Source organism: Bipolaris maydis (genome assembly GCF_028858645.1).
Source record: "Bipolaris maydis strain C4 unplaced genomic scaffold PSV08scaffold_2, whole genome shotgun sequence".
In the NCBI taxonomy this organism is placed as follows: domain Eukaryota; kingdom Fungi; phylum Ascomycota; class Dothideomycetes; order Pleosporales; family Pleosporaceae; genus Bipolaris; species Bipolaris maydis.
Window position 1 is genome coordinate 2,044,322 of NW_027093858.1, and position 15,810 is coordinate 2,060,131.

The following is a 15,810-nucleotide window of genomic DNA, read 5'->3' on the forward strand; positions in this document are numbered from 1 at the left end:
CACGATATAAAACACCCCAACCCCCCCCAAAAAACACCCCACAGCTCCAACCCAAGAGAAAAAAAAACATAACAGAAAAAAGAAAAAAGATGGAACAAGAAAAAGATGCAAAACGGCTTACCACGAAAACGAATGCCTCAAACCCACCTCTTCCCTTCCCCCACCCTTCCTCAACGCCGCAAAAAGCGCAAGCAACTGTGCCGCCTCCATAGCACCAGCCTCCTGCCAAAAAGTCGAGGACGCGGTCTGCTGCATGGCGAGCTCATAGCACGTCTCGAGCAAGGCATTAGTCTGCTCAGGGGCATCCCTGATCCTAACCTTCATGGCAATGGCCATTGCGAGAAAGACATGAAACCTGGCCATAGCCATGGTAACGGAGAGGTCTATAGCGGACGAAGGCGTCGGATTTGGATAGACGGCCTCGCAGAAGCGGGCGAAGAGGAGGGGAGAAAGCGAGTAGGGCTTGTAGTCTAGCGACTCGAGGTGGCGGATGAATTCGTTGGTGAGGGTTTCGGCCTCGAAGCGCGAGGGCAGCGGGGTGGTGGCGAGGGCGCGGCTGCGGTCCGTGAAGCTGGAGCGCGACGAGGATGGGCCGGGGCTTTCGGCGCTGCGGGCGGCGAAGATGCCCTGGCGGGGGAGGCGGGGGGCCGGGGCGAGGGGGAGGAGGTCGTCGTCGATTTCAGGGATGGGAGACATGGTTTGGTCGGTGCTGCCGGCGGAGAGGGACGAGGCGGATGTTTTGCGCGAGTGGGCGGGGCGGGATAGGGGAGCGTTGGTGGGTGGTGGGTGCAGTTGGGAAGGGGGTAGGTGGGGGTGTGCCATGAATTCCCACGAGGGGGCTATGTGCATTTCTCCCGAGGGTAGGGGTGAGGTTGTTGATGGGCGCTGGCCAGAGTATGAGGATGGGGTGGTGTAGTTGGAGAGGCTGCTGGCCGAGGGTGGTGGTGGCGGCCCTGAAGGCATGGAGTCGGGAGACGAGGCACGCGTGGTACCTAACCATAATGAAGGTACTGGTGAAGACGGCGAGGAGAGGTTGGGGAAAGGCTCACATTCGTCTATGGCGATTGAGGGCATGCTGCCGCTGCGCGCGGAGAAGGCGCCCAGGTCCAGGTCGTCGGCGGTAAAGGTTGCGGGGATGCTGGTGTCGAGGTTCAGATGGGATCCGGTGCTGCTGCCACCCCCGACAGACCAGTCGAATGAGGTTGGAGTGCTGGCCATGAGGTTCTGGTCAATCGACTCCATTCCGTGCATGGGGGCATTGACATGCCGGGCTAGTTGTGCCTCGAGTTGGTGTATTCGTCCTTCTAGAGCCTCTCGATGTTCACTTTTTGATTTAAGACAAGGGTCAGCTTAGTATCACCTCATTTGGTTCGTTCACGGCATCCTCCTTCCTTTTTTTATGGGGGAACATGTGGGGTAAACTGACGATGCCACGACCTCTTTCGGTTTCTGCGTTCTTATACACTGCACTGCAAAGCGCTTACACGTTGCGCATGGAGTCTCGCCGTCGCAGCGGATCTTCCTCCTTCGGCAGCGCTCGCAGGCATTGGAGACAGATTTTCTCCTAGGCTGCCAGTCCTTTACGGCCGTGGGAGAGAAGCGCGCTGGGCTTTCACCAGAAGGTAGAGAGGCTTTTTTTTCTTCTCAGCATAGTCTTGATGAAGGAGGGTCGCCAAGCTTACTGAAGGGGCACATGCTGGTTAGCAGTTGTAGAGCGTTCCGCGTCGGATGAGAAGGCTTCCGGATGGATTTGATCAATTGCGGTGAATGAAGAGGCAGTGATCATAAGACGGAGGCGTGAGTGGGAAGGGTACGACGGAGGACGAGATCTCGGGTTGTTTTACATCCCGCTGAGCGTAGCGGTGACAGACAAGATGGCTTGACTAATCGTCTACACCTGCCGTCGTCACCATCACAAGGGACAGACACGACACGAATTTCCGACAGTTGGGGCTTCATCCAGGGCCGTAACAGGGCTGCAGCGGGCGTTGCGTGTCGCGGGTGCTGATAGGCCCCAGGCCTGCGACGGGCAGGGCTATGCGTTTCGCATCGACTTTCCCTCTGCACGCCCACCTTCTAGAAAATGGGCCATGGGGGGTGGAGATTGCAGGGACGGGGACGCGGCCGCTCTCCGCGTCTGCAGCATAACTGTCGCATGCAGCCCTCGCCCGCGGTCGTCGAGAAATGCAAAAGGGCGGAATGGACGGTCGATTCCTCCGCTGACTTGTCGCAATGCCCCTTCAGATCTGTCCGCGCCATCGATTCAAGCAGAGTGAGCAGAGGGAACTGAGGGTGGGCCAGTGGGGCCCGCACGACGTTATAGTACTACTACAATTAACCTCCCGCCGCCCATGGTCTCGCCGCGCTCTTGGCACCCTGCACGAGCGTTGGTACAACTGCCGAACACACAGCAAACTATCCTTCCGTGTCGCATCCCTTTGGCTGACACATTTGCACACGACTCAGCACGCCTTGGCCCTTTCTTCACCGCGGCCCCGTCTATGTATGCGCCGTCGCTGGCACAACCATCGCATCTGGCCCACTCCCGTATCCCTCATATATACTACACTACATCCTTCAGGAACATGGCGCGAGTCACCCAAAACTCCAACTATACGCGACACAGTGGGCCGTTGGTGGATTGTACGCCCTTGCCAATGATTCCTCCGTCGTCAATCGCCCACCCTTCAGTACCAACCCCGTGGTGGACATAGAAGAGCATGCCAGCGTCGTATTTCCTCTTGATCTGCACGAGCCTCGGGTAATTGGCGCCCCAGAACGATTGCTGCCAATTGGGCTCCGCGATATCAGCTTCATTGCCATACGCGCCGCCCTTTGGCGTGATTTCTCGGAGCGGCGGCATGACGGTATTGGTAAGCTTTTCCACTGTCGCTTGCCATCCCGCAGGCGTCTGGTTCGCAACCGGTGTGATGACGACCATCTGGCTCTCTTCGTTCCGGAACGCGGGGTTGGCAGAGTTGAGCGTCTTGTTCTCCTGCTCGACTGGGCGCTGGTGGTACATGCTGACTACGGCTCCATTATCCACAGCGTAGCGGATGGCGGCAACGGTTTGATTGCGAATCTCAGAATCCTTCCAGTTGTCGGATGGCACCAGACGGTTCGCTGCGATGCCTCCAGCACCACCAATGACCCAGTCAAGGGGGGCAAATGTGGCCTGGTAAGCTGGGTAGAACCTCTCATGGTAAGTTGTATTCGCTTTCACCTCAATGCCCAGCGAAGCGCACTTTTCGTAAAAAGGCTTGATCAACGCCTCGTACTCGTCCACAGTTTTGTCGGTGGCGAAAAATGGCCCCATGGACCACATGTAGGCGCCAGGCCCCACCGACAGGATCGTAAAGAAAGAGTAGGTTTTGGCCCTGTTGTAAGCAGGCATGCTGTCAAAGTAAAACCTAAAAGCTTCCCAGAGCTTGTCACCACTGACAGTTTCGGATGTCGCAATCGTCCAGGTAGACGTGGTTACGGGGACCTGGCGATGGACCTTGACAATAGCAGACGTGACGATGCCAAAGGTGCCACCGCCTCCACCTAGCAAGGCCCAATACAGATCGCTGTTTACCTCCGGTGTCGCAGTGACGAAGCGCCCACTAGCCAGTACAACTTCGAGCGCGAGAACCTGATCAGAGCCGAGGCCGAAAAGCTGCATCAGAGGCGAATGACCACCGCCAGCCGAGTAACCTCCAGTGACACCAACTGTTGGACAGATACCAGCTATGGCAGACACGCCATACTTGTCAGCGGCCTCATACAGCTCGAATCCCTGGACACCAGCACCAAGCTTGAAGACCGGTCCTTTGTATGTGGTGCTCGCATAGTCCTTGATATACTTGATTTCTTTCAGTCCATGGGTCCAAATACTGAGCGCACCTTTTCCGACCGAACGGCCGTTGTAATCGTGACCGGTATTGCGAACAACCAGTCGGAGGTTCTGGTTGCGAGCGAGGTTTATCGCCAGCTGGATCTGAGCAACGTTGCTAACTTTGACGGCATACTCTGAGTAGCCACCCTGAGTGCAAGTGCCATTTGCAGAATCACCGGAAGCTGGAATTGGGCAAGTCATGCCATACCACAACGGATTCATCAGCGCACCATTGTCTTGGTAACTAAGTACGTTAGTTGCGTCTCGTGACGACACTGGATATACACATACTAAATCTCCTCGGTATTCCAATCCTTGACGAGCTCAGCGCATCTCGCAGCATCGTAGTTGTTGTATTGTGATTGCTTGTAGCAGGGCGAGGCGATAGGGACGATTTTCTCCAAAGCGCCACCGAGGAAGAAATCAAACAAACTCCATTCAGCTTGATTCGGGTACAAAGGATCACCAGGCATTGTTTTGCAGCGGGGAGCTTCACGCGCGCGGCGGCTGTGTGCAGACAGCCTGGGGGTCGGACTATCTCCAAATTCGAAAAGTGAAGCGTATTTTGCATATTCGTCGTGCTCTTTGATCGCTGCAATGACATTGTCAGTCAATTGCACTGTCTCTGTCTCAAAGAGCGACAGGTTTGCAGGTGTGACATGGACATCGACTATTTCTGCAGCCGGTGAAAGGGACACACTGGCTGGTGTATTCTGTGCTGATGCTAAAGCTGCATAGACTGCTGATAGAGCAAAAGACTTTGCCAGCATCTGGGGCAAGAATTGCTGAGACAGCTGAACGGTCGAGAGGAGTTGAAGAACGGATCCTTGGTGATTATCTCCCTGCGGCTCCAAAGATTTATACATCTACACCCTAGCTAATACCCATATGTCGGAGCGGAGGAACCTGCTGTTTCCATCGGCAATACTTTATTAATTGCTTGGTCCAATGCAGTTTGACGGCAGTAGTGTGAAAATAGCTCATAATGGTTCGCTACCGTTGGGCAAAGGATCAAAGTGCTTTTCTTCTAGAACGCCATGGGCGACCGGGTAAGTAAACATCTGCCGGGAATACTGGGCGCCTAGCACAGGGATGCATTTTGTCTACCTGCATCCTTTGGTGTCAATATTCTCCACGTGTTGTCGACACCGTTTGTATTTTGGATCCTACAGAATTGCCGTAGTGTGCCATTTGCATAGTAGCCTTCCACAAGATTATCCATTCCCCATGTTTTACAACGGGATTTTCGTTGGTTCGAAAGAAATGCGGTGTGCACTACAAGACGGTGCCTATACCACAATCTGGTTGACTTGAGTCCTTTTTTTGTAGAGCCACATTAACGTAATGGGGTTGTGGCCCGCTTTTCTAAGGCCCGCTACTCCACCCAAGATACTGCACTCCGCGGGTGTTCCGGGACTTCTTTCTAGGACGACCAAAAGAAGTTCGCTTAGTAGGCTTTCGCTTTTGTAGACATGACTTAGTGCTGATATTGGGTGTGTGCGAATCTAATAGATCAGCCCGGATGCAATATGTTATTGAAGTAAAAATAAAATGCCAACCCGCAAATGAGCAAAGGAGGAAGGGTGGCAGTACAAAGTTGGACAATATCTCGTTCTACATACTACGTGTAGTTCTTTGGTAGGGTTGAGTGGGAACCAACGTACCTTCTGTTTGATATTCAGTCAACGTCTCAAGAAGAGCTTCACTAAGCTCAACGAGCATCAGACTTCAACATGTCCCTGTGGGCCCCACACAGTTATTGCCGTAGGAAGCATCCAATGCTAGTTCTACGGTACTCACGTCAGTCGGCGGCATTCGGTGCCAGCTAACCCGCATGCGAGCATCGGCAATATTTCCGACCTCCGAACAACATATCCGGGTTAGCGGCTTCCCCTCAAATACCCTCGCTGCGGTTGGCCAAACCTTAAGATAGCATCTCGCCTTAGTATACACGCCGAGTACAAGAAGCCAAAACCATGCCGCGAATCAACGGAGCAGAGGTAGCAAAGCATCACAGCAAGAACGATTGCTGGATCGTGCTGGATTCGAAGGCGTACAATGTGACCAACTTCTTATCAGAACATCCAGGTGGCGCACCAATCATCTTGAAGAATGCAGGATCGGTGAGTGTATAGCCGTGCATGATGGGAGAGTTTTCTGACAATTGAATAGGATGCGACAGAAGAGTTCAAAAAGTATCATCCATTGAGCTATCTGGAGGACTACCTACCGAAAGAAGCTCTCCTGGGACCCGTTGATCCAAACACCTTTGGCCAGCTTCGTCAAATCAAAGATACAAGTTCCAGAAAGCCGTCAGACACGGATCCCAATTCCAATGAAATTCCTCATGTCAGTCTTTGTGTCTCTACGACCGACTTCGAACCAGTGGCAAAGGCAGTTATGCCTCACAAGTCATACGTCTATGCCTCTGGCTCCGCAAACACGGGTGCATCGATCAAAGCCAACATTGATGATTGGGGTCGCATAAGTTTCCGTCCACGTGTAATGCGCAATGTAGGCGAGATAGATACGCGCCGCAAGATCTTTGGACATAGCTCACCGTATCCATTCTATATTTGCCCTATGGGAACAATGGGCGCGATCCACGAAGGTGCCGAGCCAGAAATGGTACAAGGAGCAGTCCGCAAAGGGATACATACGCTTGTCAGCACGGCAAGTTCCAAGAGCAGCGAACAAATCATGCAGAGCTATCTCGACGAACAGAAGCGGGTTGGCAATGGAAGCCCAACGCAACTCTTCTACCAATACTACATGCCCGTAAACAAGGACAAGGCTCTCGAACTCATCCGCATTGTAAAGCGCTGCGGATACAAGGGCCTGTGGATAACAGTCGACGCGCCCATTCTAGGAAAGCGCACCGCAGATCGCCACCTTCAGGCCGAGGAGGCGCTCGCAGTCGGCCTTGCTGATGAAGGTCCCGGAGACTGGGAGATCGGCGGTGACAACGCCTTTGCTCCTGCCATGGGCGGACGCCCAGTCCAAGGCCAGTTGACTCCATACATGACATGGGACGACTTGCAATGGGTCCGTAAAGAATGGGATGGTCCGATTGTGCTCAAGGGCGTTCAATGCGCAGAAGACGCGAAACTTGCGATGGAATACGGATGCGATGGTATCTTACTGAGTAACCATGGCGGCAGGCAATTGCACACTGCGCCTAGTGCACTCATGACGCTCCTTGAAATCCGTACCTACTGCCCAGAAGTCCTTAGTAAACTAGAAGTCTTTCTTGATGGCGGACTGAGAGATGGAAACGATGTGCTTAAAGCATTATGCCTGGGTGCTACGGCAGTCGGCGTTGGAAGGCCGTTCCTCTACGCACTTGGTGCCTATGGCTCCAAGGGGGTAGAGAGATGTGTTGATAGTAAGTTTAAACATGTGAGAGATTGGATAAGGCGACTTTGCTAACGTTTCAATTAGTACTCGCGGATGAGCTAGACACCGGAATGCGCTTGCTGGGTATCACGTCCTTGGATCAGTGTAGACCCGAGATGGTGAACGCGAGTCGCTTGTTGAATGAGATGTGGCGACCTGAGCAGTTGAATCTGAAGAGCAAGCTATAGACATAGAACATACAGTATCGGCTTCGGATACGCTTTTTGATTGCGCTGTTGTGTGTATTTGCGGCTATCGTTGTTCTGACTCTTGTGGTTTTGGTGGTATTTGCGGTGCGATCACAAGCCGTTGAAAAGCGAAAATGACTAGTAACCCTGCAACCCCACATTAACCGCAGAATTTTTTAGACACCACAAATTTTTACGAATTCTATTTGAACATTGTGTCTGTATTGTGGTCGATGAAACCACGATTCGGTCGTTTACTTTCCAAAAACCCTGTGCTATAAATTTGTGCAAAATTGCTTGTTTTGTATCAAACACCTTACGGTGAGATGGCCGAGTTGGTTATGGCGCCAGGTTAAGGTCTTCTTAACATCATATTCCTGGTCACGAAAGTGGCGTGGGTTCGAGTCCCACTCTCATCAGCATTCGTCTGCTTCAGCAGATACCCCAGGGTTCTTTTTTTGCCAGTGTGTCAGTCTCCAAGCGTAGGCTACACGGGTCAGTTCTTTTTGCATGTTGGACTGCAATACATGTAGACTGGATAAGATTTTCATGTTTTTGGAAGATACATGTATGTACCTGTCTCAGGTTACCTACAAGCATAGTCGCCTCACTTCTTTGCAACAGCAACATGCGCTACCATAGGAAACCCAACCACTTCCACAATTTCCGCATCCTTCTTCCCATTCACCGGCCTCTTCGTCGTAACAGCCTCCTTCCTCCCTTCCACAACAAGTTGCTTCCCAAACTCGACATACTCATCCTCGGTCCACTTGGGCCCAACCTGCTTCCACATATCCACCAAGAACCCACACGTTTCCTCCAGACTCGTCCCCGCAAAATGCACAGTCACCTCGCTCATGGCCACGCTTTGAAACCCGGCTTCCCTTAGCATTTCCTGAAGGTGCTCAGCTTCATACCACTCCTTCGCAATCGGCCACTCAAACAGCGGATCCTGGGGCCGCACGGCTTTTTGCGCGCGGTGCAGGACAGGCATGTAGCCTGTGGCCTTCCAGGTTGTGACGATGGCGGTGCCGGTGGGGAGGAGGGTGCGGTGGATTTCGCGGGCGCCGCGGAGGGCGTCGGTGAAGAAGAAGATGCCCATGTTTGTTATGGAGTGTGTGAAGGAGTCTGAGGGGAGGGGTTCGAGAGCGTCGCCTGGGAGGATGTGGAAGGATAGGTTTGCGGTGTTTGAGGGGTGGATGGCGGGGATGGTGTGCTGGGCCAGGCTGATCATTTGTGGGGAGGAGTCGGTGCAGGTTATCGTGGGGGTGAGGGACGGGTTTTGGAAGAGGAGTTCTTGCGCGAGGATGCCTGGGCCGCAGGCGTTGTCGTGGATGTGCGAGGTGGAGGAGACAGGGGGGAGGAGGGAGAGGAGGTGGGTGGCAAGTTGGCGGGTGCAGCCGCCGGAGGTGACTTCGTATTTTGAGGCCAAGTCAGAGAATAGGTTGTCCATTGAGGGTTCTGAGGAAGTCATGTTTTTCGTTTTCGTTTGGTGGGGTGTAGGGGGTTGATGTGTGTGAGAGAGTTTGCTGGAGTGCTTTGGATGTGGGCTCAAGGTGAGTTTAAATGTGTAGAGTGTTAATGAGCGAATTGCAGAGAAATTTTGTAGAAAAAAACTATCACTTTAAGAGATGGAGACTTTGTGTAAGCAACCTTGTTCTGGTACTGATTAGTCTCCATTGCGTTTGGACTATGCTTCGGATACTTTTTACACATAAAAAGTTTCCGACACTACGAAGTCTCATGTACAACCCCCCATCCCCTATCCCTCCACCACCAATCAGAAAATAAAAACACTACAACCGCACATCCTCCCTAAACCTAACCAACCCATCCTGAAAAGTAGTCGCAACATGCACCCCCCTCTCATAATCCCACATGCGACTCATATACAGCGCCCTCCCCTTCGCCGCCCGCGTAACCCACGACTCCTGCACGAACCACTTCCTCCCATCCCGATCCGCCTTCCCATACCCCTCCAGATTACACACCGGCAGCGGCCCGTCGTCCCAGAAGGTTGGATCAGCGTCCGGATGATCGACCCGCGGCTCAGGAGCCATGACGAGATCGCGGATGCCCGTGTGGAAAATTACACTATGGCTGAGCGATGCCATGCGCGTGAAGTCGCGGGGTTTATCTAGGTGCCGGGGGACAATCTGTGGGGATTGGCAGTCGGAGGCGTAGAGGTGGGTGCAGGCGTGTAGGTTTGCTTCTCGGGTTGGGTTTGTCTTTCTGGGATCATCTGATGGAGGTGGGAAGGGCGCTGTGGGTAGGGGTAGCGATCCTCGCAGCGAGTAGAAAGTCAGTTGCTTTCGGTCGAGTGGTGCGCGGGTGCGGTTGTAGTTTGCCATTTCGACTTTTCGGAGGTGCAGGCCGGGGACTGGGTTGAAGTGGTTTGGGTGGGCTGGGAGATAGTCTTCGACGAATGCAACTGAGTCGTTGCTGGGGGTTGGGGCGTGCTGCATTGGTTCATTTTCTCGTCCTTTTAGTACTTCGTGATACGTTTCTTTTAGGTTGATGTGCTCTTGGGCATCGACTGATGCGCTTTCTTCTCGCTTGAACGAACATGTGCATGTGAACGTGCTGCCTTTTGCTGCGGCTTGGGTCACGGTCACGTTGCGAGAGCAGTAGTTGTAGCCATCGCGCATTTTCTCCACTCGGTAGGTAAAGTGCTCATTGGGGTTTCCAGCGAGGTTGAACCAGCCGGTGATATTCTGGTGGCTCAGTCAGCTGGATGGCAGAACGTCAACCTGAGGCTGCAACTCGCATGTATCAGGAATCCCTCTTTCACGGTTTGTGCTGCAGCCCATGCAGCTTGCGCAAAAATATGACCGCCATACGTCCCATTTTCTCCACCTGTTGGTGAGTAGCCTTTGGTTATCGAGCGGAACGTCAACTCGTCGATTTGTTCGAGCTCTATGAGTTTGTCGAAAGGAAGCACTTTTCTTTCTTTGGTAAAATACGGACGAACGACCATGATGCTAGCGAGAGTGAATACAAGGTTGAGACATGGGTGGCTACTAGTTCTAATTTAATGGCGTATTATAACAGCCTAATCAGAATCACATCTGTGAGCTGAGCTCGCAAGTTACCTCGGAATACGAGCAGCAGACAAAGCGCGGGGTCGGATAACAATAGGAACAAACCAATCATCTCAGTGGCGCCAAGCTAGTTGTGTTACACAAAAGCAATATAGTTTCTGGCTTATCCAAAATCGTGCAGCTAGTACACACACCGACTCGTCATATAGCTGTATGCAACGCAGCTTAGCGTTTTTAGGGGCATCTACAGCCATCGAATTTCAATGACATATACCAGCTTGATATATCTTATCTTCTATTTAGAAACCATAGCCTCAGGTAGTAAAACACGAGGCCAATACACCATATGGCAACAAGAACAATAGCTTGTATGGGTGCAAAGACAGCGCCGCGAATGACAACAAACCCACTGATCACAGCAAATATAATAGGTACGAGGATCAGGGGTTTGACAGGTCGAGGGAGCTCTGGTTCCCGGAAGCGCAGAATTATTGCGCCAAGGACTGTGAGGAAGAAGAATGCATACTCAGCAAGACCATTGAGTGTGAGCAAGATACGCATGTTTCCGAGCAATATGTAAATTGCAGAGAGGACGGTGTTGAGAATCAGTGCGTTGCTAGTGACAATCAGAAGATGTTCAGTGTGCTCAATGGATACCACTTACATTGGCGACTCTCCGTTGTCCATTGCAAGGTCTGCTGGTTCACTTTCCTCGGTATCGCTTAGGACTTTCAATGTGCCGATATGTCCGACGGTACCAAGGATATATGGGAACCAGTTGTTGTTAGCCGCCGCTACAGTCATTCTTCCAGCAACAAAAGAGTTGCCAAGTGCAGAACCGGCAATGACTAGACATATCAGAACGGTAGCAAAGTATGCTACACCCTTTCCTAGAAAATGTGTGACAGCCGTCTACCCAGAGTCAGCAAGGATTCAGGTACGCAAGACTTTCTGCGATACGTACCACCGCGGCAGCGTCAGTTGTTGACACCACTTCCCATGGAAGCAGAACATAGTAAACAGCATTGGCCGCTACGTAGCAAAGAATGATGGTTGGAATAGCAGTGTTAATGGAAAGTGGCAGCTGGCGGCTGGGATTGCGAAGCTCAGCTGCAACATAATTGGCCTTGTCCCACCCAGAGTACGCCCATAGAGCCCCGTACAGCGCTGTGCTGTAAAATCCCAGTGATTCCCACGTAGTCACCTTGGTCCAGTCAAATCGCGAACCATCAGGCAGTACTGTATCGCGTGGCGAAAACCAGTTGTTCTGATGCCAATCACCCCCGCCTAGGTCCTTGCTTTTTCCGAGGAAAACAAAGACGACAACCAACCCAGCAACTATGAGAAGAAAGATTGTGAGCAGCTTTATGGCGACAAAGAAGCTCGACAACCGAGTGCTCGTCTTGGTGCTGATGGAGTTGAGAGTCGTAACACAGACCAAAACAAGCAGAGACAACAGCTTATGAGTCAAGGGCGGATCAGGCTCGTTGATACCCAAGCTGGAGTATATAGACTCAACGAATACAATACTGAGAATCGCAAGGGTGGCTGGCATAGTTGCAACTACCCAAGACCAAGCCGCCATGTACCCAAACACATCGCCGTAGATGTAAGTAAGGTACGGTTGGATGCCGCCCTCGCCAGGAAACGCAGTCCCCAGCTCGGCCATGGTGAGCGCACCCGTCCAAGCAAGGATACCTCCGACAAGCCATACGAGAAGACCAGCACCAGGCGATGGGACGTTTGCGTCGATAGGGCCAGGAGATGAAAAGACGCCAGATCCGATAACGATGCTTATCAGTAGAGCAAAGCCGTCCAGTGCGCCGAGATTGCGAGCAAATGTGCTTCGAGGTACTGCGGTTTCTTCATGTTCTTCGTCGGGCTCGTACGAGGTAGTCGATTCCTGACGGAGCAAGGGCGCCGTCTCCGAGGATGCCATTGTCGTGTTTTTGGAGGCGTGGAAGGGGTGGCGGGTTACTGTGGTACTATGGTTGTGCCGAGGTGATTGCGCATCAGCGCGTGATACAAGCTGAAGCCTTACAGAGCTCTTCCTGGACGCGTCTGGAAATCGCTAGAAGCCAAGTATTGTTGTCCCACCGTCCTAGGAGTGTTGCTTAACTTGAGGGCCGAGGTGCAAATGTTCAGGCGGCTAGACAGGGCACACGCTGAGGCGCGACATTATCGCGTCAAAACGGAGCTATGTTACGTCATCCCGAATTCGCGCGGCCATTTCATGCAACAGGTTGCAAGACTGTGCACAAACATTTTGACATGGAATCTTCATCATATTTGCATGTTTTGAAATCATGTATACGATTTTCTTCAATAATTTTCTATAGCAAGTAGTTTCCGCGCTGTTCTCCATTTCGCCTCAAATTTGAACGACTACAATGCGCAGATTAGAGCTATTTTGAGACCTGATAAATCGCCATTGGCGCTGGTTCGAAAGGGCTGGTTTCAATACCAATGTTACTTTATCAGCATATGATTCGGCTCGTCGGTCTAAGGGTATGCACGGATCTATACGACAAACATCTTCGCGCAAAACGCAGAGAGCAACGCGCCTGGTGACATCATTCAGCCACTCGCTGGGTCTGGAACAGTTTGTGGATAGACACGAAGCAGGGCATGTGACGGGGCAATAGCGAAAACGAGGAGAGAAAAGAAAACCAAGAACGCATACACACATGCGTGCATGCGACTAGCAGATTGCTGGTTCAGGTTCCTTGACCCGATTGTAAGTTGGATAAATTGTTCCATTCGAACCAGGTGGGATTCCAGACATTTTCCGATTGGTGCTAGATCAGATTCCACATTTTCCATGTGAAACTGCATCATTGCCATGGATCTACGAGGGGTCGCCATGTAATTCGTTTACAGTGGATGGAGATTTAGAAAAGGCGGGGTGGTGGAGTTTGAATGGTTACCAATATGACGGACCAATGACGCTTGGTGGATCCTGCGGGACCTAGTTGCTGCTCCCGGACTACCCCAGGGCTTAGCGCTGTCCATCATCATGGCGACGTCACTCCCAGGACGACGAGTTGTTTGTTACAAGAGATTTCTAGGGCCTTTAAAGCTCTAGATCCTTACTGCAACCTCCAATCCACTCCTCCTATCAAGATACCCAAGTCCTCCTCGCTTTTGTTTTCAAAAATACCCTCGTCGATACTATTTGAACAAGGCCCATCCACATACATTTCAAAATGTTTTCAAGACAAGCAACACAAAATGCACGCTTTGCGGCTCGCTGTGCACGTCGACCAGCTGCTCGCGTAGCAAATACCCAGTACCGCGCTCAACACCCGCGCTTCCAGTCAACCCAGACAGCCAGCTCCACTAACTCGGGTGCTGGTACACATGCCGCAGTTGGTGCTGCTTCTGGTGCTCTTGCCGCAATCACCGTCGGCTATATCTTCTACAGACAATCGGGAGCCCGGGAAGTTGTCGTGGCCTCCAAGACTGCACAAGGTTACGTCAAGTCGGCTTCACAAAAGATCAAGGAACAGACCCCCGAGCCAAACGAGGCGCTACAATGGCTTCGTCAAGCGGCTCAGAGTTATGCCGCGTTCATCCCCGGTGCCAAGGGTTACGTTGACTCTGCCTTTGACGATCTCGACGCTATACGAGCGAAGCACGGTGACGAAGTCGACAACATTGTGCGCGAAGCATACGATGAAATGCGACAAGTCCTGGGCAAGGGTGACATGAGCCTTGTCACTGCACACCAGACTTGGGACGTCATTACCAAGCACATGAGCCGCATTGCAGACCTTGCCGGCGACGCGTCACAGCAAATCATGGACAACCACCCACAACTGAAGGAGAAGTTGGGCGGCAACATCGACAAGCTCAAGGAGTACGGCGACAAGTATGGCCCTGAAGCAAAGAAGGAAGTCGACAGGACCTGGAAGCAGATCAGTGACGTTGTTAAGACTGGTATGAGTGCCGGTAATATTGAGAAGATCAGGAGCATAGTGCAGGAGAAGATTGAGAAGCTGAACAAGATGGGTGACGAGGCGTGGAAGAAGGGCATGGAGCAGGCAAAGCCCTATCTTGACAAGAACCCACAAGTCAAGAAGCTTGTGGAAGAGAACGCTGATGCGCTGAAAGGAGGCAACGTCCAAGAGCTGTACCAGCGCGTCAAGTCGGCCGTCGAGAAGGGCGACACTGGTGACCTTCAGTCGTACATCAAGAGCGTCGCAGACAAGGCCAAAGATGGTGGTTTTGGCGACTACGAGCAGTACCTCAAGAAGATTCCCGGTGGTGACCAGATATTACCCAAGCTAAGCCAGCTTCAAGAAGTGGCCCAGAAGCACGGTGACGAGGCACAGAATCTTCTCAAGGAAGCCGTATCGGAGATCTCAGACATTCTGCAAAAGAAGGGTGACGAGGCGTCCAAGCTTGCTGAGAAGGCCAAGGAGGACTCGAAGAAATAGAGCGCTGAGCTCGGTTAGTGAGCATGGGGAGGAATGTTGCCCAACTTGCATCTGTACTCTAGTGTATTATCAGCATCCATTGCATGGTGAGCAAATGACACGAATGAAATGATCGATACTAAGATATGCGTGAACAAGAACTACTGCGGGTCTATCCATACTTCCCACTCGTATTGCGCATTAGCCGTTTAGAAGTAGACATCTTCGGGCAGGACTTGCATCTTGTATTAAGGCTGTTGCCAGTATCGTGTAACAATGAAAATTCGCGCAAGCCATGTTTACCTAGCGGCTAGGTGCATTTTTGCACAGCGATGGCCGGTGCAACGTCGAGGACACAACAGGCCCGGCCCACGAGACGCGTGTCAAGAGTGGGAACAGCTGAGTTCTTGCTGTAAAGGTAACAGTCCTGAGGAGAGGCTCCGGATCTATAAGGGAAGTTGATATGCACGGATATACGCGAGGCGGCCAACTACGAACAATAAGCGACCGGATGAGAGCGGCACAGGTCCGATACATTGGACAAGGCAAGGATGTTTCATCTATGCTGTGGTTGGGCGTGCGGTGCTCAACCATGCTTTTGAGTAAAGTGCTGATGGCTGCATACGATCTAAAGGACCAAGTATTGACGAAACAACAGCCTCTCCGCATTGTGGCTGCATGGAGACGTAGGCGAGGATGCACGCTTGTCACTGCCTGCATGCAGGAACTGCTCACTGTGCACACCGCAGGCCGTGTCAGAGGCATTAGATTTGCTCACGCGGGGTGAGGCGATGCCCATGGTGACATGTCGGGCCGCGTGGATTGTAGTGATACAGACGTAGTGCCCAAGCGAGCAAAGGGGGCATCCGGTGGAGTAGGTCAGCAAAACT

The 15,810-nt window shown here is 52.3% G+C and overlaps 6 protein-coding genes and 1 non-coding gene across 7 annotated transcripts; 3 read left to right on the forward strand and 4 right to left on the reverse strand.

Moving 5' to 3' along the window:
- Window positions 1-117: 117 nt before the first annotated feature.
- Window positions 118-4,647, reverse strand: PSV08DRAFT_216046 (fad binding domain-containing protein; the record flags this gene model as incomplete). Its single annotated transcript, XM_014228874.2, has 3 exons — window positions 118-1,324; window positions 2,613-4,121; window positions 4,169-4,647. The coding sequence occupies 3 exons, from the start codon at window positions 4,645-4,647 to the stop codon at window positions 118-120; spliced, it is 3,195 nt and encodes a 1,064-aa protein (XP_014084349.2).
- Window positions 4,648-5,853: 1,206 nt separating this feature from the next.
- PSV08DRAFT_216049 (FMN-dependent dehydrogenase-domain-containing protein) lies at window positions 5,854-7,507 on the forward strand (the record flags this gene model as incomplete). Its single annotated transcript, XM_014228873.2, has 3 exons — window positions 5,854-6,000; window positions 6,050-7,262; window positions 7,319-7,507. The coding sequence occupies 3 exons, from the start codon at window positions 5,854-5,856 to the stop codon at window positions 7,459-7,461; spliced, it is 1,503 nt and encodes a 500-aa protein (XP_014084348.1). The 3' UTR covers window positions 7,462-7,507.
- A 274-nt stretch (window positions 7,508-7,781) lies between these two features.
- Window positions 7,782-7,880, forward strand: PSV08DRAFT_t2. The gene has a single exon. It is a non-coding gene; the product is annotated as a tRNA-Leu (tRNA).
- A 188-nt stretch (window positions 7,881-8,068) lies between these two features.
- Window positions 8,069-8,935, reverse strand: PSV08DRAFT_243884 (S-adenosyl-L-methionine-dependent methyltransferase; the record flags this gene model as incomplete). The annotated part of the gene is made up of 1 exon (XM_014228872.1): window positions 8,069-8,935. One exon carries the CDS (start codon window positions 8,933-8,935, stop codon window positions 8,069-8,071), a length of 867 nt encoding a protein of 288 aa, XP_014084347.1.
- A 322-nt stretch (window positions 8,936-9,257) lies between these two features.
- Window positions 9,258-10,457, reverse strand: PSV08DRAFT_384455 (thioesterase-like superfamily-domain-containing protein; the record flags this gene model as incomplete). Its single annotated transcript, XM_014228871.2, has 2 exons — window positions 10,253-10,457; window positions 9,258-10,175 (listed from the first exon to the last, which is right to left on the reverse strand). The coding sequence occupies exons 1-2, from the start codon at window positions 10,436-10,438 to the stop codon at window positions 9,258-9,260; spliced, it is 1,104 nt and encodes a 367-aa protein (XP_014084346.1). The 5' UTR covers window positions 10,439-10,457.
- Window positions 10,458-10,778: 321 nt separating this feature from the next.
- On the reverse strand, window positions 10,779-12,640 carry PSV08DRAFT_25417 (amino acid/polyamine transporter I). Its single transcript, XM_014228870.2, has 3 exons — window positions 11,467-12,640; window positions 11,167-11,414; window positions 10,779-11,118 (listed from the first exon to the last, which is right to left on the reverse strand). Exons 1-3 carry the CDS (start codon window positions 12,439-12,441, stop codon window positions 10,791-10,793), a joined length of 1,551 nt encoding a protein of 516 aa, XP_014084345.1. The 5' UTR covers window positions 12,442-12,640; the 3' UTR covers window positions 10,779-10,790.
- A 971-nt stretch (window positions 12,641-13,611) lies between these two features.
- On the forward strand, window positions 13,612-15,060 carry PSV08DRAFT_216054 (uncharacterized protein). The gene has a single exon (XM_014228869.2). The coding sequence runs from the start codon at window positions 13,709-13,711 to the stop codon at window positions 14,939-14,941; it is 1,233 nt and encodes a 410-aa protein (XP_014084344.1). The 5' UTR covers window positions 13,612-13,708; the 3' UTR covers window positions 14,942-15,060.
- The last annotated feature ends 750 nt before the right edge of the window (window positions 15,061-15,810 follow it).